At 46.3% G+C, this 21,079-nt stretch overlaps 2 protein-coding genes across 3 annotated transcripts in view; one reads left to right on the top strand and one right to left on the bottom strand.

Moving 5' to 3' along the window:
- Positions 1 to 35: 35 nt before the first annotated feature.
- CNOT9 (CCR4-NOT transcription complex subunit 9) lies at positions 36 to 13,523 on the bottom strand. 2 transcript variants are annotated; one of them, XM_038143211.1, is made up of 8 exons: positions 13,393 to 13,523; positions 8,320 to 8,499; positions 7,833 to 7,948; positions 6,272 to 6,381; positions 5,411 to 5,520; positions 4,877 to 4,975; positions 2,328 to 2,419; positions 36 to 1,662 (listed from the first exon to the last, which is right to left on the bottom strand). In XM_038143211.1, the coding sequence occupies exons 1-8, from the start codon at positions 13,414 to 13,416 to the stop codon at positions 1,488 to 1,490; spliced, it is 906 nt and encodes a 301-aa protein (XP_037999139.1). In that variant the 5' UTR covers positions 13,417 to 13,523; the 3' UTR covers positions 36 to 1,487. The 2 variants fall into 2 exon arrangements, with proteins under 2 accessions (XP_037999139.1, XP_037999140.1); XM_038143212.1 differs by having other exon boundaries at positions 36 to 1,656.
- Positions 13,524 to 13,569: 46 nt separating this feature from the next.
- USP37 (ubiquitin specific peptidase 37) overlaps positions 13,570 to 21,079 on the top strand; it is a 32,096-nt gene continuing 24,586 nt past the window's right edge. Inside the window, exons 1-6 of the mRNA XM_038143155.1 lie at positions 13,570 to 13,725; positions 14,535 to 14,742; positions 17,603 to 17,774; positions 18,852 to 18,952; positions 20,204 to 20,385; positions 20,738 to 20,812. Coding sequence (XP_037999083.1) covers positions 14,587 to 14,742; positions 17,603 to 17,774; positions 18,852 to 18,952; positions 20,204 to 20,385; positions 20,738 to 20,812 — 686 coding nt within the window. The 5' untranslated portion in view covers positions 13,570 to 13,725; positions 14,535 to 14,586. The remainder of the gene's footprint in view (positions 13,726 to 14,534; positions 14,743 to 17,602; positions 17,775 to 18,851; positions 18,953 to 20,203; positions 20,386 to 20,737; positions 20,813 to 21,079) is intronic.

The following is a 21,079-nucleotide window of genomic DNA, read 5'->3' as shown; positions in this document are numbered from 1 at the left end:
CACTGCCCCCGAGAGACCAGACCAGGACCAATCTGTGCTGGCTGGGGTTTTATTATTTATTAATAGGATTTTCTTAAAAAAAAAAAAAACAATCAACCAAACAGAAGCATTTTCACACCCTGGCAAGGTTAGGGTGAAAAGGAGGGAAAAGGCAATGGTTACAAAACAGGAACCCGAGGGCAAGGAAGAGGCTGTGCTCTGCCCTTGTTATGCAAGGCTGTGAGAGGAGGGAAGGGAAATGATGGGATTTAAGACACTGTTGGCACGACACTGCAGATGATCAGCAAAATGGACTGCTCAAAGAGGGGGGAGAAATTAAGTAGCTGCCCAGGCTTGCTGCAGCCAAGAGCAGGCTTTGCTGCCGCAGAGCCTGGGAGCTCCTCCGCTGCTTCCGAGAGCCCCCTGCGGCTGCGTTAGCCCTCGGCACAGGGGCAGCAGGTAAGTGGCTGCTGGTCGTTTAATTGCAGCGGGGCCGTGGCAGATGCCAAGGCAGGTTTCAAAGCTGAAATGGATGCACCTGGCTGGCAGAGGGGAGCGGGAGGAGGGGGGCAGGGCTGAGAGGCGCCTGGCGGGCCGCAGCGGGTGCAGAAGGCAGCATACCTGGAGCCTGCAGGCAGCAGATCAGTCGGTGGCCTGACCACCACCTCAAAGCAGGTGCCCTCACACTGAGCTCCATGTGATAAGCCAGCCAGCAGCCTTCCCAGGTCTAGATGAGAGGCCAGCACGCATCAGCCTCTGGCTGCTGGTCAGCTTTGGGAGTGAACTATTTACAGAACAGGAGGTACAATCCTGCTGTCTTCTCCTTCCCCGGAGCTCTGTGAAGCAACCTTATGACACACGGGTTCATTGCAAGTAATCCACCCCTCCTCTTGGGGCAAGCACCGCAGTGGCCTGGCTGCAGCCACTTCCTCCATGCCAAAGGAAAGGAAGAGAGAAGCTCACTGTGCCAGACAGATGCAGAGCCAGGAGCAAGGATGTGCTGGCAGGGAAAAAAGCTGTCCCTGGACTACCTGCAGCTGAGTAGCAGTATAAGGAGGGGATAAAACAACTGGATCAGCTTTTATTCAGTTCACTCATCTAAACAGACATGTAAACAAGAACTGACAAGGAACTGGAGGGATGTGGTGCACATACCTGCTGTTGTGCACCACTTGGGCAGAGGCTGAGTTTGCTGGAAGAGTAGACATCTGCACTACCCCCTGCCTGGAGGTGGGGGAAGAGATGCCACCCAAGCCTCCCGGAGAGACTGGGATCTACACAGACTGTTTTTATTGATTTTTTTTTGAAGCTGTAGTATCAGCATTTGCTGGTGTTGGGATCCCCGGAGGCTTGCTGCACTGCTACAGAGCAGCCCTTTGGCTGGGTGGGATGGTCCGATAGGCCAGCAGCCAGCTGGCGTGCCCAGTTTGTTGCAGAAGAGGTCACCTGTTCCTGGTTCTTTGTAAACCTGAGCTGTTTCTTCCCCAGTGACCCACCTCCCCCAGCAGTCATTGCGGAGGAAGAGGGATGCCCCGTGGGTCAGTGACTTGACCCTCCTGCAGGTTCTTGACGAGCTGAGCCAGCCAGCGTTTTGTGGTGGTGTCATCCTTCAGGACCTGGGCAAAGGTGGTGTCCTTCAGCTGGTCAGGAAGGCACTGCCTGAGAGCTTCACGTGCCCTACATCAAGAGACAAGAAACGGGGCCCAACAAATAAACTCACAGGGGCAAGAGGGGAGCAAACCCCACTGGGGACACAGCATTCCCTTGCCTGGAGGTCTCCCTGCTAGAGCCAGCCAAGGAAAGCACTGAGCAGCAGCACCGCAGCAGGTGGCACTCAGCCAGCCAGCACAGCTCCCACCCCTCACACTAACCCCCGCCAAGCAGCCCCTGCACCCCGACAACCAGCGGCAAAGTGATGCGATGCTAGGAGAGACTGAGGCAACAAATACACACACAGCAGCTTTGGGCAGAGCTACTGGTCAGCAGAAGATCAGTTTGTATTCTCTCAACTGAATTTCATCTACTGCTAACAGCGTCTTGATGCGGAAGAGGCAGAGTACAGTGTATCTTCCACCTCAGACCCTCCTTTGTATCTTGTTCAAGCTACCTATGAGCTCAAGCAGTAGTAACCTGCAAAGCTGGAATTTACACAATCCCCCAACAGTCACTGTTTCTCCCATGCACCATAAAAGCTCCTGTGACTAGCAAGAAAAAAAGCAAGAACCCCACCCATCTTCCGTACTGAACTAAAGCTGACAGACCAGGAACCTTGACTGTGGAGAAGAACTGAAGAACTGTGCTTCCAAGGGCACAGGAGAAGCACTTGCCCAAACTCCTAAAATGTTTACCTGGGGTTATCGGAAAGGCGAAGGTAGCAGCGGACGACATGTTTCAACAGCCGTGCCGAGGGCTCCTTGGAGAGCTGCAGGACCATTTTACCCTGTTTGACAGAGGCCAGTGCCACCAGTTAAAGTCTTTAAAAGAACAGCTTCACAATCAACAGAGATTGGGAAAGATCATTAAATCACTTACTCTGGCTTCCTGTGCAGCACAGCCCATTACCTTTTATCTAGATACCCCTTCAGCGAGCCTGGTGTGGCTTGCCAAGATGCCTTTGAGAACAGCAGCTTGCCATGACTTGGAAAGGGTTCTCCCAGCAGCTCGGGGAAAGCTAATCTAATTTCTGTTTAATTTTTACCTTCTAGGTAAAACTACTACTTAGCAACTCTTTGTGAGATTAAAGAGACCCTGGGATTTCCCCCTCATGGAAGACAGACACATTCCAAACACTTTGATAAGCTCAGGCTGAATGACACCATGACGTGTGGTCCCAAGCTCTGCAAATCCCCTGTTCTCATATACATTCCCTTCATTTCAACATCCTTTTAAGACAACAGCAATACCCTGGAAAGCCAGGTCATAGGACTGAGCTCACCCACATATGTAGAAAGATCCTTATCTGGTCTTAGCATGCATCCAAGCAGTGTATTTTTTTCTTTCTGCTGCGTTTCTCATGAAGGTGTTCCAGGGAAGCAAGGCACAGACAGATCTTCCCAGCCCAGTCTCTGTGTCTCACCCTAAGAAGGACTTTGCACATGGCTGCACCTTTGAACACACCCAGCTGAGAAAACAGTGTGCATGCCTTCACACACCTGCTCTGAAGAATTTAACAGACTGCAGGCTAGTATTTAGGAGTCAATCACATCTGCCCAACAAGTTGTTTTTTTTTCTGTTAACTACATTGGATAGCACTAACCATTTTCCTCATTAGTCAAATTCACCCACATTTGGATATCTTGGCCATTAGCAATTAGCAGGTCTCCCTCATCTGCCCTTTTGCAAGCTTCCTGTTCTTAGCAATTCCCCAGGATTACCAATTATTTCTTCAAAATAAATAACCACAAGCACCTCAGAAAGCTCCTGGATGGAAAATACTAACTTGCTCTTTTAAAAGCATATAATACTTGTGTGACATCTTACTCCGTTATCAGCAGACATGGAAGCAAATCATCACCCCCATTAGACAGGAGTACACTATCCTGATTTTTGAAATAGACAATGAAAAAGTCTGTTAACATTTTCATCTTTCTCTCTTGCACTATGGAATACTGATCTTGCCAGTGCTTCACCTGATGGTGGGACTACACAGGCTAACACAGCTTTACACACCCACATCCTTCTGTGTTCAAGGAAGAATTCATGTCTGGAAAAGGCATGGTCTCCTTCCCTCCCCTACCTCAGAGTTTCTCATTGCTTCCTTCACTTTGCCCCTGAGTCAGATGTACTTTCATCAAAGCTGATCTTCTTCTTCTTCTTCTTGAATGCAAAAATCACATCACATTGGATGTTATCAAAATCATTCATACTTTGCTGTTTATGGGTGAATAGGAGGCAATGTTTTCTTTACATTTGCAAAAACAGACAAGTAAATATCCCTAATGAAAATATTAACATTTAGTCACAGAACCAGCATTGTGAAGTGCCTAACTTACTGCCACATTTTCTTTCCTGAAAGCACCCTTTAAAAAGCAAACAAACACACAAAAAAGCATGGCAATAACTATTCCAGGGTAGATTTGTATTCCCCTTGGCAAACTCAAAGATAAAGTTCAAGCTGGGGCTATTACTCCTTGGATGAACAAATTTTAAGTACCCAAACTCGTCCTTTACAGGGATCACAGAATGGACAGAACTTGTTTGCTCTCTTTGTATTTCAACACAAAAATTAGAGCACATGCAGCAGCTAGTAGGAACCAGATTCAGAAAGGGAAAAAATGAGAGTGGCATTCCAGGCAGCAAACAGGAAACCCGTGAAACCTCTTGGCCAAAGACAAGGTGGGTGCAAAAAGTTTCCATGGGTTCAAGGGGTGGATGGGACAAACACTGGGGGTTACTGCAGAGAAACCCCACAAGTGGCCCCAGAAATCCAAAGCTGAAAGTAGCTGGCAGCTGTGGGACTGTTATGAAGACAAGTATGATATGTACTTGTCCTGCTCTTTCAATATGTTCTGAGAGACAGGGGTGGGACATAGATCCATGATCCAAACTGTGTGATCATTCTTACATAAAACTAAATCAATTCACGTCCCACCTACAAATGGAAACACCCACAACTCTGGAAAATCTTTTTATTCTCTGAAGAGGTTTACCTGTTTTTGTCTTGGGGACTTAGTATATCACAACTAATATGTGTTCCCTTGACATGCAAACCAGAAGTGTACCAAGGCAACATGGAAGCAGAGCTACAGTGCCACAGGCAATTAGCCCAATAAAGATTTGCCTCCCTCATCCTGTGCTCCAGCCAGACAGCAGTAAAGTAGTTGCTGAAGAGGCTGGCTGCTGTAGCATAATTTTTTCTTTTTTTAGATATAAACACTTTAAAAACAAATAATCTTACCAGTATCATGGCAACGTGGGAAAACCGCTCATAAGTCTGACAGATATATGCCAGCCCTGTGTCATCCAGGAGGATTTTCTGAAGAATAAACGTAGCAACCTAGAATGGGGAGAAAGCAGGAAACAAAGCATATGAACAACTTACCTACCCTGAAAAGGGACAGCCTTTGTGTGGTGCTCTTTTCAAGTCAGCCCCAGGGTTGAAAAGCCTTCCAGCAGGCAGCAAATGCTTTACTCAGTGAAAGTTAGAAGCCAAAATTGAATGCAGACAGTACACAATGCCTGGCATCTCTGATTAAAAAAAAGAGATGGACACAAAGCAGAGTGTACAAGATGACTGGATTCAGGTTGCATAAGATGCCAACTACTGCAGGCCACTCAGGCAGCCTCAGGTCTTGGTATATTTGGTTTTTGAGGAGGTAAAAACTCCACCCAGCATTTGCAACAGCAGAGAAGCCAGCTCTGCAGGGCACTGGCTGCCTGGTCAGTCAGAGATGAGCAACAAGGTGTCTTTATTAAAACAAAAAAAAGGTACCGTTTTGGAGAGCTCACTGCCAGACTCCATAATACGTAAGCACAGGGGGATAATTTCTGTTGTCAATAAGAAGTTTATCACTTCTTGCTCGTCCGTTTTCACCAAGGCCCCTTGAAGTAAAAACAAAATCCAAAATCAGTAAATGATGAACTGTTTAAAAAAATCACACCTTTCAAGGAGGGCCTATGCTCTGTCCTCCCCAGAAACCATACAGTCTGAATGCCAGGCAGAGAGGTGTCATCCTAGACATGTTGCAGTACATGGCTGGAGAATAAATAATTTTGGCAGGCTAAAAGTAATGTGTTTGGGGGTTGTTTATTTTTCAGAAAGGGGATGCACTTGTGGCTCTCCCTCAGTAGTAACACAAACACAAAAGGATCATGGCACCCACAGAAACCTCTGGGAGGAAGAAATCCATTTTAAGACTCTTTATGCTTTGAAAGAAAAATTATTTGGGCAGAAAGAAGAAAGCAGAAAAAAATCAGGATAAGGGGAAGACAGGGGAAATACACCCAAGTCAATCAATGACAGAAACCCAGAGAAAGCCCAGTCTGCACCCACCCATCCCAGTGCCTAGTAGCTGGGAAGGCTGAGGGTGAAGGTACAAGAAGTCTGCAGGTACTTGTACTCAAAGAAACATATTTTTGGCAATGCATTTAGACTTCAGTGGGTTTTTTATAAGTGAAAAGGAAGAGGAGTCTGCCTTCACAATGGAAAAGGAGCAGCTCCTTCTCTTACTGCTACAGGGCTTGGAAAATCCCAATAACAAGAGACTTTGGTCATGCAGGTCTCTACACCCACAGCATGAGCTGCTCTAACTCAGTAAGAGATCAGTGCCCCAGCGTTCGTCTGGCTGCTCACCAATGACTCCGAGGCTTGTGAGCCGTAGGTACTCAAAGGGACGGGTCTTGCTGACCGTGTGCAGGAAGGGGTACAGGAAGAGAGGAATATGAGCTGCCAGGAAAGCTGATCTGCAGGAAGGACAGAACACACAATGTGAACAACAAGGGAAATAAAGTGAGCACACAATCTGGCATTACCACACAGAGCCTCAGACTATTCCTGGTGGACACCATTGCTACTGCTCCTTAAAGTGGGTAACACTTGATTCTCTGATGGGAAGGCGCGAAGCAAATCCTGCACTGGGCACGGCATAAAACCTAACACCTGATCTGTCAATTACCTGCATTCCTGCCTCAGCTGACCAGGAACTGAGCACACCCTGGTGTTTTTATTACCTCCTCCTGCCAACAGAGCCTCTGTTTTGTACATTCACTGCTGCATTTCATCCTGCAGGTTGCCAATGGCAAGGACTGTCAGCCGCAATGCCTGTGAAAAACACCTCTCAGAAACACAGACTGGCTGAGCTTCAGGCATCACCAGAGCTTAAATGTGCACCAACACCTTTCCCCAAGAGTCCTCACACTGCCTTCTGGCAGTAGGGAAAAATAAAAATTGCAGGTAGAATGTTGGAGATTGCTCTGCTAACAGAGGGAAGCTCACTTGCACAATCATACAAAATACTTCTTCCATTTTCAAACTTTACATGCAAAGGTGAGTCGTGTAAAACTACCCTATTTTTTTGGATATCATCTCATGGGGGGGTTGCTGTTTAACACTGCTGCAGCAGTTCAAAACCAACTTCAGCTATGCTGCTGCTCAGCAGTAACAGAAGCACGAGATTGTGGATCTCTGGGTAGTTTCCTTCTGAGTTCTAGCTACTGATTTTGGCTGAACCAACATTATATTTTTCCCTACTGACGTGGGCTGGGCACAGACTGAGAAAACATGAAGTCAGACACTGGCAGAGGACTCCAAAAATGGCTCTGCTATTGCTCCCTTGCCTCACACTTGCCTGGAAAAGACAGTCCTGTTTATTCCACTCTTTCAACAGCTGGTCTTAAAAATGTAAACTGAAATTTAAGGAGCTCTTTTTTGACTTCTTTCAGAATATTCTGAGTTGGAAGAAACCCACAAGGATCATGGAGTCCAGCTTTAAAGTGAATAGCCCATATGGGGATAAAACCCACCACCTTGGCATTATTGATACTGTGCTCTAACCAAGCTCCTTGCCTAAATAATTGTAAGCTCAAGGATCCTTGCATACAGCACACAACACAAAGGTACCCTTAGCTCTGGCTGACCTCCCAGAAGCTGCCACAACTCAATGTTCTGAAATTTACAAGATCTCAGGATGATCCAGGGAATGCAATGCATTTGGGACCATAAAACTGTCATCCTGATAATCCATGCAAACAAGTAAAAGCAGCAGGCAGCTGCCTATCTATCAGCTCTGTTGTCTGTTTCACTTCTCTCAAGTAAAAAAAAAGGAAAGGTGCTAAAGTGCTTCTAAAGTCAAACACATGGGCTGAGGTGTCAATATCAACACCTCAGAAAACTCACACAACTTGGAAACACTCACCTTGTTTCAGGGTGTGATGCAACACACTGTAATAGAGCTAAAGCATTGCATACTCTGTTAGACTGATGGGCTGTCAAAGTCGGAGGGTTGATTGATGGATAAATATTTACAATTTCCTAAAAATTAACAGAAAGTGGAAAGTTAAAGGAGAAAAATATCAGAAAGCTACACCAAAGCACTTGCCTGGCAATGAAGTGCAGTGACAGCAGATAACAGTCTGCTTTCACCAAGTTACTTTCAAGTTACATGTCAGCCACCATGCTGCCCTGACAAGGGCAGAGCTGGGTCAGAGTCAATTTGTCATGGAGTCACAGGAGTGCATTCAAACCTTCATCTGCTCCCCCACCACATGATCCAACGAAGATCATACTCCCAAGCAACGGCAATAAGGGATCCCACCAGTTCCTCCCCAGATCCACCTGATGGACGCACGAGCCCTGCAACACGTTGATGCTACAGCACAGAATAAAGACACCGCCTGACGCACCTGAAGAAGCGCTGCGATGGTGCCAAACGAGTGCCACAGCATGGGGGCGAGGTCAGGCACAGACTCGCGCTTCTTGCTCAGCTCCAGCAGTGCATTCTCCCGTGTCTCGGGGCTGGACAGCTCATTGATCCATTGGTAGATCTTTTCACGGTCAACCTGAGCCAGTGCTGTTGGCACAGGCTGGGAGGAAACAGGAAAGCTTCAGTCCAAACACTTTATCCAGTTCTCACCCAAACCATTCCCACAATCTGACAGAAAAAGAAACTCCTGACTGAGAGGGCAGGACCTAAAGCCCTGTCAAGATGTCCTGGACATGGATCCATCCCTTCCTTAGATTAGTCTTAGTATTTCACCTATTTGAAATTCTAAGGCTTTATTTCCTGTCCTGACTTGTTACGACAGTCTCTCCTGTCAAGTAGTCCCTTTGTGACTTCATTCAGCACTGAGAGCCAAGCTGCTGCCCACCTGTGCCCGCAGAGCTCCTGGGGAGCAACACACACCTCAGCCAGCCATCATGTGCTCCGCCTGCATTTAGCATGCATTGATTTCATGCTCCAAGTGCAAGATTCCACAGATTCAGAGTAAGGCAGAGGTTACCTTTTTCTCTCCACCCGTGACATTGGAAGCTGCCAATGAGATTCACCCAATGCACATGAGAAAAATATTCACACGAACAGTAGAAAAATTTTCACTGCTCGACCATCAGCATGACACTGGCCACAGCCAATAACAGCTGCTGTTACCAGTGGCTTGTGTTGATACCAACAGGTACATTGTTCACATGCATGCAGCTAAAAGGGAATTTTTCAAGAATAACTTTGTGCAAGATCTCGGGATGATTGGATTCCTGTACAAAATAAGCCCAGAGAAGGGTAGATCTGTATTCCAGGAGAAATTCAAATTTTGCTTCTGCCTCTCTTCAAACATCAGGGAAAGAACAGTATTGAGATCAACAAGTTCTCAATACAAAAAAAAAAAAAAAAAGAAAAAAAAAAGAAAAAAAAAAAAAAGAGGAAGAAGAGGGAAAAGAGGGACTGTATCATAATTTCTGTGGAGAAGGCAAGGCACAAGTCTTTCACTGAAACTTTGTCTCCTGCCTCTGCTGGCACAAGCAGCACTTGGTGCAAACAAATGCTCTGCAGGTTTCCTAAGGAGATAGTTTGGTGACTCAGATACAAAATTCTGAGGAAGACAAAAAACATCACTAAAACCTCTTTTGTGAACACTTCCAAAATCCAGGTCAGAACCTTTTCAAACACTGCTGCAGTGGTTATTATTGAAGCCAAGCACAGCCCTGTTGGCACCTGCTGCTCCTGAGCCAGCCCAACCAGCACGCAACCAGCTCTGCATCCCGCTGTGCATGGTGATCCCAGCTGGGAACAGGACTGTATTTCTTTATTTTCTAACCCCGACTGAAACTCTTCATGTGTTCCCCACAACAGATGCAAGCAGGGCCCACACCACACTGACAGCAATGCTGTCACCAAGCTGCTCACCACTGAGACACACAGGGGAATACAGGGGAGCTCAGGAACTGAAAGCGAAACCTGAAGCCACACAGCAGAGGCAGTCCCAGAAGGCATGCAGGAGGGATGGAGAGAGACTTCTCAACCTCTGGCAGACACCAACAGCTTTCTTTCTCTGTCTGCAAAGGTTTCCCTCCTCTGTTTAAACCCATTTTATTTCCACAGTCACATCCAAAGAGATTCTTCCCCGGCAGTGGGATTTCCCTCCCCTCCAGCCAGCTCTGTCGTATTATTTAACTTAAATGTTCATACATAAGCCAATGTGGTGTTATCAGTCCCTGTACTCTCGGGCTCAAATACTTTTTTACCTGTTCATATTTCCTCCTATCCTCTTTTTTCTCACTGTCATGGTTTAGGGATGGTAATTTCCAATTTAGTGTTTCCACTGAAACCACTCCAAACCACTTGTCACTCACTGCCTCCCTCCTTCCCCTCCCAGTCCCCCTACTCCAAGATGGAAAGGAGAACCGGAGGCACAAAAGGTAAAGATCACAGGTTGAGATAGCAACAATTTACTGGGAACAGCAATGAGATAAGAAAACTAACTAATATTAGTGACAGAGGGTACAAGAAAAGAAAAGTTATTGCTCACCCCACAGAACCACCCCCTACACTACCCAACTGCTTCCTGGGCCACACTGGCCCAAACTCAAATCAAGTCCTTCCTCCCTCTCTAAAAAATGATGTGAGGTGGTACAGAATAATCTCTGGGGCCCAGCTATGCTCCTTCCCATCTAATGCAAAATTAACTCTGTTCTGGCCAGAACCAGGACAGTCACCTACTCAATTTGAATTTTTTTCTCCAAAATTTCAAACCAAATTAGTGATCCTGCCAAGTTTCTTGTGCCCCTACAACTGTGGGTGCAATTGCAATGCTAACTTCTACACTGAAGCTCAAAAAGACAGGGAGAATGAAGAGAGCTCGTTTGTTTTTATGTGGGATGGTGGGTTGACAAGCAGTGTAGCAATAATGTTGTTATAATTGTGTTATCTAAAGCTTCCATCTATTTTTCTAGACTCACTGGAAGTTGCAGTTCCTGTAAGCCTAAATACATCGACCCCTTAAAAGCACAATCATGTGCTTGTGATCCCCAGAGAACTCTAAGTAGATTTTCCACACAATTAAGTTTATGATGTCCAATATCTGCCTTAGCCAGAACAAACTGCTTTTCATAGGCTCTAGAGTTGCCCCTTTTGTTTTAGTTTACATGGAAAGATTTTTTTTTTCTAATTCCCTATTTCATTATTGTTTCTTCTTCTCCCTCCAAGACGCAAAATCCTGGAGAACCCTGAGGGCCACAGAAATCCTGCAAGCCCCAGGACAGAACCCCACCAGGCAGACTTTCTTTTGCACACAGGGAAAGCAAGATTTATCAACAGTATGAGATCAGGAAAAATCTTGTAACACTTTTTCTCCTTCTTGGAGAAAAGACATCTCTAACACTCACATAACAAATTGATTTAGGCAAAAGGCTTTCTCTTCCTAATTGAGCAGTTGCTGCTAGGCACACTGGTAAAAGTCCTGGTCAGCCAAAGCCAGACATTGACTAACTGGATAACATGTGCTTTTTAAACTATTTTGATAGCCCATTGGCTCAGAAACACCAAAAATGAACTCTGAACTTCCCCAGCAGTGAATTAGCTGATTCTGGCAGGGCTTTCAATGCCCTACAGCCAATCAGAGGTACATTTATTGGTTTCAGTCTGTCCTCAGCACTGTGATGCCTTCAGGCCCGACACCTAAGTGTCAGCTCTGCCATCAGCATCTCTGTATGGAGACCACTGCTCTAGCTCACCACAGCTTTATCACAGCAGTGTTCACAATGCCCAGAGGGATTCCTGAGCCAATTCCCGACCTTACTAAGAGGGGACTTTATTTACCACAGGTCCTGAACACATCTCCAGAGCCAAACATCCTTCCCTGTCACCTCCAGTCTAAGCTCACTGACTGCTGTAGGAAACATTTCAATACAGAACTACCAGCTAGCATAAACTATGCATAAATTAAATATACCTTCAAGTGAGTCCTAAAGTCCTATAGTTGATCTCTATTCTGAAATAAATTTTTTGGTGAAAATTGTCTTTAAAAAGGAGAGGTAACTAGAACACAGACAGATGATTAATGGTGGATACACATAATGGGAGTCCTTCATGTATTTCAACAAACATTTAGGAATTACAGTGCTATAAAAATGTAAATGCGGATTAAGAGAGTTCACCCGATCTGACACATCCTTCCATGCTCAGGAGAACAGTACTTCAAACCAGAAGTCTTTGACAGCACTCCAAGAACCAGTTAAAGTCACAAGCATTTAAACAAAGAGGAGAAATTTTAAAAGTTCTAAAACTCCTGTTCATCAAAACTTTACTTGCTCATTAGCTCGGTAGTCCAACCAGACCCTTGATCTAAGCTCATCTGAAACAGCTCTAACTGCTGGTTTTGCAACACACCTCCCACACAGTACACACGGGACTCAGTCAGCACTAGAAAGTCGTACACATGCCATGAACGAGCACTTGGAGGAGAGGAAACCAGAACACAAACCCAATCACGTGGCAGATACAAAGCAATAACCACATCCTTCAAACTCAGCTTCCATTTCTGAACCCACTCAGGCCAAGGCACCGTTCCACTCCTGCCAGCCTGAACGCCAGGCACCTTATCCAATCCTGGCAGCTTCCTGAGGGGGAAGAGGGCAAGCAGCAGCTATGGCAGGTCCTGCACTGCAGTGGGGCAAAAGGGAAGCAGGAACAGGCAGCACCTGCTGCCCCGAGGAACTTCCCACTATCTACTCTTTCCCTCTGCAGTCAAGGCCAGCAGTAAAACAGCCCCCCAGAGGGCAGAGGAGGTGTCACAGATAAGTGTTTTAAGGTCACTTACAGAAGATCTACTCTGAACCTTTTGCCTCAGCGGGAAAGTCTTCCTTATCCCTTCTTATCCAACTCTTTCCTATCCTTACCCTTTTCTTCCCTCTCCACACACTCTGTGGATAATTTTTTGGATTTATTTTGGTTGTAGATTAATTAATTCTAGACTTTTGTTCGCTTGTCCTCTATGTGCTTTTTAAAAAAATAGAGCAAACCTTATCAACAAAATTTGTCATGCTTCTGCTTTTGTAGTAAACCTACTTTTGCCGACACCTTTGCTAATGGTTCTTTAAGGACCCTTACAACACCGGCTCGCTCAGGAGGCATGCAGGCGCAGGGAGGGCGCAGGGCGGGCGGGGGGCAGGAGGGGAAGCCCTGCGTGAGGCACACGAGGCAGAGCCGGGCGGCCCGGCAGGGAAACCCTCCAGGCCCCGGAGGAGCCGCGCCACAGCAGAGCCCGCAGCGCCGGCACGGAGCAGCCGGAGCGCGGCAGCTGCCAAACGGACCCGGCCGGTGACGCCGGGGGGACGGAGCTCACCGGGGCTCCGCCGCCCCGCGGCCTCAAGCTCCCCCCGAGCGGCCACAAGCGGCCGCGCTCCCTCTCCCCGCGCGGCCCGCGCGACGGGGCCCCATCCCCAGCGCGGTCCCGCGGGCGCCGTGCGCGGCGCGACGCGCTCACCGCGGCCGTGGCCAGGCTGTGCATGGTGGCAGGGTGGGAGCGGAGCCGCGCCGCCTCAAGCCGCCGCCATGGGCTCGGCGCCGCCGCCTCTCGCCCGCCGCGCGGGGCACGCCGGGACGGGGCCGGGCGGGGCCGGCGCCTGCGCGCGGAGCGGGCGCGCGCGGGGCGCGCCGGGAAGGCGCCGCCGCGCTGACGTGAGCGGGCGCGCGTTGCGCGCCGTCTCGCGCTGCCGCGGCCGGTTCCCGCCATCCGCCGCCACCGCCCCCTTCCCCCGCCCCCCCCCGGGCCTCGCCCCGGGCCCCGCGGGACGCGCCGGGACGCGCCGGAACGCAGGTACCGGGGATCGCCGCCTCCGAAACCTACCCGCTCCCGCCCGCCGCCTGCCCCTCCCGCCGCGCGGCGACCGCCTGCCCTCAGAGCGGCCCGGCCCGCGGCGGGCGGCGCTCCCGCGCTCACCGTGTCCCTGTACGGGTGAGCGGCGGGAGCGGAGCGGAGCCAGGCCCGGGCAGAGCCGCGACCACCGCCAGGCCCGGCCGGGAGCGGCGGCGCCTGAGCGCGGGATGCCTGGGGGAACCTCCCCGGCAGCGCCTCCGGGGCTGCGCGCAGGGGCCGCTCCATTCATTCCTGCCGGCTTTTATCGGGAAAACGCCTCGCCGTGCTTTCCGCAACGCTGGGGCTGCGGCTCTCGGCCCCGGGCCCGTGGCTTTCCCGGGCGGAGAGCAGCGGGGGAAGCCGGAGACCCCCGTCCCGGCCCTGCCAGGTGGCCGCGAGTCCCGCGCCGTCAGAAACGAGCTCGTTTTCTTTCTTTGGAGACCTCCTCCAAAACTTTGTTTCCCATCTCATACTGGCTTTCCTCGGGCACTTTCCCCCCACCCCTTTCCTTAAATCCGTTGAAGTTAAGGGATTTTAATGACTTCGTGTCTGGAATTGTATCTGCTCACCTTTCAGCAGTAAGGAGTCGGTGCACTGCTGTTCATACTGGGAGAGATTTTGTTAATCTAGGTTTCCTTCACTGCTGTCCAGCTCTTCCTTACTGTGTTTAAAAACAGTGAAAAACGGTTCTACCAAACTTCTGCAGAAAGTTCAAGCCATGCTTCCATCTTCCTTGGCCTGCCAAGTTACACATTTCTCCTTTTTAACAGGTTTTTAGGGTGGAGCACGGTCACTGTTGTTAGCTGTTTTCTGTGAGAAAGCATGGCTCTGTTAAAGGTGCACGGACCTGTCCGGATGCGCAGCATGCAGACGGGGATTACAAAATGGAAAGAAGGGAGCTTTGAAATTGTGGAGAAGGACAACAAAGTGAATCTAGTAGTTCACTACAATGTTGGAGGAATTCCAACGACGTTTCAGGTATGCCAGACATTAAGGCTTTTGTTTTAACAGTGCATGGATTGTGCTCTCTTGTGAACAGCTGTCCTCTTCAAGGCTATTAAGTGTCCCGCAGACTTCCCTCTGTCAGTGTTTCTTGTTCCTGGTTTCCTGAACACTAATCCCTTTGTATAACTCTCCAGTAAATTATTTACACGTATTGTTAGAGGATCTACAAGGTTGGCATTGAGATACCACTGAATGGGAAGAACCGAAAAAACAGAGAAAAGTTACAGAAGTGTAGAGCATCATGGCTCACATTTTGGATATTTGGAGCCCGTAACCTTTCTCTTACTGGCACATTTGTGTTCTCTAGAGGAGAAGATCCTGACCATTTTATACTAGCTGTTTCCCTAGCTGAAGTGTAATGATGTTAATACACCTGTAGCTTATTGCCAGACTTTGCTGAATGTTACTTGTTACAGTTTTAGGTTTTAAATGCAGATGCAGATCACTGTTAAAGATTCTCTTGAAATACTCAGCCAAAATTTTTCTCATTCTGTAGTTGTTTTCAGGTCAGTCTTCCTAGATTTTCTGCAAAATGCCCCAAATCAAAAGCAGAGTGCTTTTTCTGTAAGAAAATACATACATGTTTTAGGAATATGTAAATGAGCAGTTGGAGGAAAACAAATCCCAGCTTATTTAGCAAATTTGCAGCAGCCTCAACTGATCTATATGTTGGCCTCTGCTTTTTCACACCACTCTTGATTTTCGTCAGTGATGTTCACCAGTCTGTTCTCTGAGCCATTTATTTCTGTGTGCAGATGCTGTGAAAAAAAGTGAATTTCTTTTTGAAAGGTTAGGTTTTTGCTGCCTTAGTGTGCTGAAAAGTCTCAGCACAGAGTCTGGTAGCTGGTGTTGCCTGGAAATCAAGGCTGTCAGGAAATGGTTAGCTATGGATTGTTCCCACCTGTGTTACTGGAGACTTGGAAAGAGTCTCTGCCTTCTCGTGTGTGCTGCTGTGGCTGCAGGTTTGGTTTAATCCACTGTTGGACCTGAGGAGAGCAGTCTTGTCTTCCCCTTGTGCATTCCCTGGGTGCCTGTTCTCACACGCTCCTTTCTGCCTGGATGAGTGATGTGGTGTGACAGCAGCTCCAAGGGAGGTTCCACGGGGAGGATGAGCCTACAGAGTAGCTAACCATGGCCTAAAGGGGCAGGTTTTCTTCCCAGCCTCTCATGGCTGCTGTCTCTGGCACTTGTCAGATCTCTTTGTGAGCTCAGTGGAGGGTTTTCACAGAAATTTGGGGAAAGGGCTGCGTGCAGGATCTAGCAGAGAAGGTGATAAGCCACCGTGCAGCTGGGACTGCAGCAGAGGAAGAGGAGGAGGCTTGTGCTGGAGGGTAGTTTGTGTCAGACATCCCCAGGCTGTTGGCATGCCACCTCAGGTGTGACAAATTCCTGATGATCTTGCTTCAAAAGTAGCATTCCCTGTTTTTTTGACAAGCTGCTCTGAGAGGACTGCGAGTGATTTCCCTGCCTGTTTTTAGATTTCTATAATGGAAGGTTTGGATGGATCCAGCATTATATTTCTTTCTGCAGTGGCTGGTGTGTCATCAAATTTCTTCTGTCGGATGGTGTCTTAGAGATGTTTCAAAGCTTTAACTGAGTTGTCCTAGATAGTATTAAGAGAAATACTTTGTTTCCCCACACCTGCCAAAACTTTGTGACACTGGTTGGGTCATAACAGGCGCATGAAGAGTATGGATGGAGTCTTCTGGCAGTATTTTGAGTTGAAATGGGTTGTTTAAAAACTGAGATGGTGAAGTAATTGTAATCCCTTTGCATTGGACTCAGTGTTTTAAGAGAGCATGAAAAATTTGGAGCCTATTATTCTTAGGTATTTGAAAATATTTGTAGCTTATATTTTAAAAAAAATCTCAACAGCCCACGGGGAAAAAAAACCAAACAAAAAACCCAAAAAACCCCAAAAAAACCTAAACTAACCCAAAATACAAGGTTTGAGCACAAGATGTTTGAAAAGTGTAATGTTCCCATTGAAACAAACCCTTAGTTTCTGATAGAGGTGGTTTTCCAGCCCCTTTTACAAGCTGCTGTTGTGTCTAGATTGGTTTTCCAGGAAGCTAGAGATGTTAATGGAAAAAAAGGAATCTCGTTGGTGGGCATGAGGTGTCTTTTACTATCTCAGTCTTTTTGAGCTACCCTCAACCTGCATGAGTGGTAGAACCTTTACCCAACAGCCCTACAGTTTTTGTAGGTGACAGCATGAAGCAGAAGTAAGATTATTATATTACAAAATAGCAAAGGCATCGTTAGGGAGCACAAAGTCTTATTAAAATTATTCTCATGCTCCACCATAACCCTGAAAGTTTTGGCACAACTTAATTGTTACGATGTTGCATACAGAGTAAGCATGTTTCTTACTGACTTACTCCCTCAGCAGATTTTTAAAGTCATTTCAAATCTCTCTTCTCTGGGAGCAAATTGTGAAGTGAGACATTTGTGTTTAATACTTGAAACTTTCCCCGCCTTAAATTGTGTTTTGCACTTGATGTGGAGGTTTTTACTAAATGGGACTTCATAAAATTGTTTTTCCTTTACATTTACAGATGTCACACTCAGTAGAAAAGCAAGTTTCAGAAGCTTGTCCAGGACTCTAGAGCCTGTTGAGCAATAGTGATACTGTCCTTGCAGTCCTGTCAGATGCCAAGGTCACAGATAGTATTAATTGTATGAGGTTTAATGTTTCCTTGAAGTGGAGCAAGGAGAAGTATTTTGGTGGGAGCTTCTCTTAGCCTGTCTATTTGAAATATTTTATTTGAATTTGTAAGTATTTTGACCTTTTAAATTGGATTTATGTTTATAGTCACTTTCTTGTTTTCAGTTAAGCCATAACATTAAAACTGTGACCTTACGACCAAACGGCAGAAAACTGTGCTGCCTGATGCTAACACTAAAGGATACCAGCTTTCTGACAATTGATAAGGTACCTTTTAAAGATGCAAATGAAATGCGGATGTATTTGGATGCAGTCCATCAAGACAGGGTTCACACTGGTAAGTGCAATTGTTGTAAATCATGTTATAACATTATGGAGGGGTGTTTTCTTTTTCCCATCTTATCATGGTTTAACTGTATCAAACAACAGCGAAGCCCGGAGCATTTACTCAGTCTTCCCAGTGGGGTTGGGAAGACAGTGAGAAAGTGAAAATGAGGAAACTTGTGGGTAGAGACAAAGGCAGTTTAGTAAGTAAAGCAAGAGCTGTGCACGCAAGCAAAACAAATGAGGAATTCACTCACCACTCCCTGTGGGCAAGCAGGTGTTCAGCCATTTCCAAGAAAGCAGGACTCTGCCATGGGTAGTGGTGGCTTGAGAAGACAAACACCATCACTGTGCTTCCCTTACTTCTTCCCCAGCTTTATACACTGAGCACGATGCTGCATGGTGTGGGATATCCCTGTGATCAGTTGGGGTCAGCTGTCCCATCTCCGTCCCCTCCTGGCTTTCTGTGCATCCCCTGATTCCTGAGGGGTGATGTGAGCAGCAGAAAAGGCCTTGACTCTGTGTGAGCAGAGCTCAGCAATAACTATAACATCTCCGTTATCAGCACTATTTCCAGGACAAATCCACAACATAGCCTTATCATCACTACTGTGGAGCAAGTTAACTCTGCTCCAGCCAAGACCAGCACACATCTTCAGCACATTTTGTTCTTGTGTTCCTGGCTTTCTTTGCACTTCTGTAAATTCTTCTTTCTGGTCTCGAACCCCGTTTTTTGTTTTATACCTTTCTCATGCTGAACAATAATCAGAGATTACAAACGGGATTTGTTTACGTTGTGTGTTGGCATTTGAAAAGTTGTTAATCGCCATGCAGTCTCTTCGTTTTTAATTTTACTTACTTTATTTTGTTCTTTTTAAGGATAGGAAGTTTGCTGCCAAGTGGCTAAATGACCAGTATGAGGGATATCCATAAATACGTGCTTGTGTCTGTGCATTCAGAATATTATAGTCTGTTGGCAAGAAATCTGGCATGCCCTTTCCAATATCAACTCCAGCTAAACGTTTTGCAAATAAAAATCGCAGTCAGTTAAATGACAGTCAGATCAAATATTGTGTACTTTTTCTGTCAGCTGGGAAAACCTCACAAGGATCTGGGAGTTTTGGAGGTGTGCTGGGCAGCAGGACCACACAGAAGGAAGCTAACAGGCAATTCTCTTACATAGAGAACCAGGTTTGTTAAATTGTTCAAATTTTTCCTCTCTAATTTTATTCTGTTCCTCTCTTCCTCTCATTGTCTTTACTGTATGTTGTAATGGCACTGTAAATGCTTAACATCCAAAGTGTTTGCAATCAAGAGAGCTTGGAATAGATGGGTATGGGGCGGTTGGCAGTACTGTATCTTGTTTGTGAGGAGATGTTTGTATGGGTAAGAAAAGTCAGTGTCTGGCTATGGAAGTCAGACCATGTTCTTCACATATGAGCTTTTAGGCAGAGAAGTAGAAATAGAAGGAAAATGCGTGACTGAGACTTGCATTTCACATAGTTCTGATCTCCCTTTGTTTTATGCCAAACACCTTACATGTGTGTTGACCATGTCTTAGTCAGCATAGGTCTTAATGGGTTTAGCAGACTTCAGCCAAATGTGTACACTGAAAAGCAGATGATCCAGGTTTATGTCAGAATAAAGTTACTGAATTGGTGGCATTCTGCTCACATTTTTGTGTATATTTCACGGACTTGCCCCCAGAAGTTGTTTTCCTTCAAAATATTTTTGTTCTTCTCCCCAGATTTCATGGTGTATCCACTAGCTTTAATTTACTTCGTTATCTCTGTTAATATACTTAGATTACTGCCCTCAGGGAGACTATTTCTGACATTGTCCCAAAACAAATTCTACATGTTACCTTAAAGGCAATCTCACTCTAAAAACTCGAGGCTGTATATACAGTGGTGAGATTAGACATGTTCAGTTTTCAAGTCTAAAATTGACCAACATTCCTTAGTCGACCAATTATTACCTCTTTGCATTGCATCACAAATAGAGCTTATTTGGCCCAAGGCAGTCAGGGCACTGTTTTAATTATGTGGGTTTTAGTACAGCTTTTTATTATTTTTAATTGTAATACCACCCAGGATTGATCTGGGGATAGTTAGGAATCACACCTTGGGTTTTTTTAATGTCAGAGCTTGTAAAGGAGATTTTAAAAACTGAAGTTCAGCTGACTTAGCATTGAAAAATGAGAAGGGAAAGTGGTTACTGCAGCAGAGTTTAATGTTTACGACTTGTATGACTCAGTCAGAATTTTACCTATGTCTAATTAGTCTTTAAACTCTCTGAATGTGTTACAAGTAGTATCTCTCCACTTCTGAATGCTGCGCTGTAGCAAATAAAAAGTGGTGGAAATCATAGATTAGTCTAAAGATGATCCTGTTTTTTCACTCTTGGGTTCTCTCCCTGGCCCGCTCCACTTGGGCTTTGCAGACTCCTCCCAAAAGAGTGACTGTGGAGAGTAAGGAGGAGAACACATTCCGCAAGGTGCTGGGTACCCCACCGAGAGGCTCTATTAAGAATTCTGCTGGAGCTGGAACACCGAGCAACAGGGTGAACATTGCAGCATCTCCTGCGTCATCAGTCCCTCACAGGACAGGCTTGTTGGAGAATCGGTAGGAGGGTTTTCTTCTCACTATGATACTGTAAAAATTCAGCTCTTTATAGAGCTACAGGTGGATGTAAGTTTTCCTGTAGTTTTGGATAACTGGTTTTCCTCTAGTTTTGCCGTTGCTTTTTACAGGATGTTAATACATGCTTTTATAGCCTCTGACCAGTACTGGCACTAGAACTTTTAGTACAGCTTAAGAGTTGGGCAGACCAAATGACTCTCTGTATGCTATAAAAGTGGAGATTGCAGAGGATAGGTCCAAAATGCATGGAAGGCATTGAGGAATTATATTCATTTGGAAGAGGGACATTTACTAACTTTTCAGAAAGAATGACCACAAATTTCTCTGTCATCAGTGAAAAAAGGAAAAGAACGCAACCCCCTGGTTCAGAAATGAGTGAAGATTATCCCAAAGAGAATGATTCTTCAACGTAAGTAACAATTGTTTCTGATTTTAAATTCCTTGTTCATTTGTAAAGGGATATTTTTCTGAAAAGAATGCTCTCAGCCACATGGACCAGGCCAGTCAGCTTATGAATACATCGGGTGCTTGAAATGAGGTATGTGTTCAGGGTTAGTAAGGGAAATACAAACTACTCCAGCAGCTGATTTCCATGAACTGGCACATGCAAATTTTGTGTCATCAATCTTTTGTTGATTATGTCAGTCAGAACTGCATGTGGACTCTATGTGCTTTG

The sequence above is a fragment of the Motacilla alba genome, chromosome 7 (genome assembly GCF_015832195.1).
Source record: "Motacilla alba alba isolate MOTALB_02 chromosome 7, Motacilla_alba_V1.0_pri, whole genome shotgun sequence".
Classification (NCBI taxonomy): domain Eukaryota; kingdom Metazoa; phylum Chordata; class Aves; order Passeriformes; family Motacillidae; genus Motacilla; species Motacilla alba.
Note: the sequence above shows the minus strand (reverse complement) of the source record. Positions and strands in the feature narration are given on the sequence as shown.

Coding starts and splice junctions, on each gene's coding strand:
- CNOT9 (XM_038143211.1), bottom strand. CDS start 13,416: ATGCACAGCCTGGCCACGGCCGCG. Junction 6,382..7,832: donor GCATCACACCCTGAAACAAG/GTGAGTGTTTCC, acceptor TCCTTCCTGCAG/ATCAGCTTTCCTGGCAGCTC. Junction 1,663..2,327: donor CGCCTTTCCGATAACCCCAG/GTAAACATTTTA, acceptor TCTTGTCTCTTG/ATGTAGGGCACGTGAAGCTC.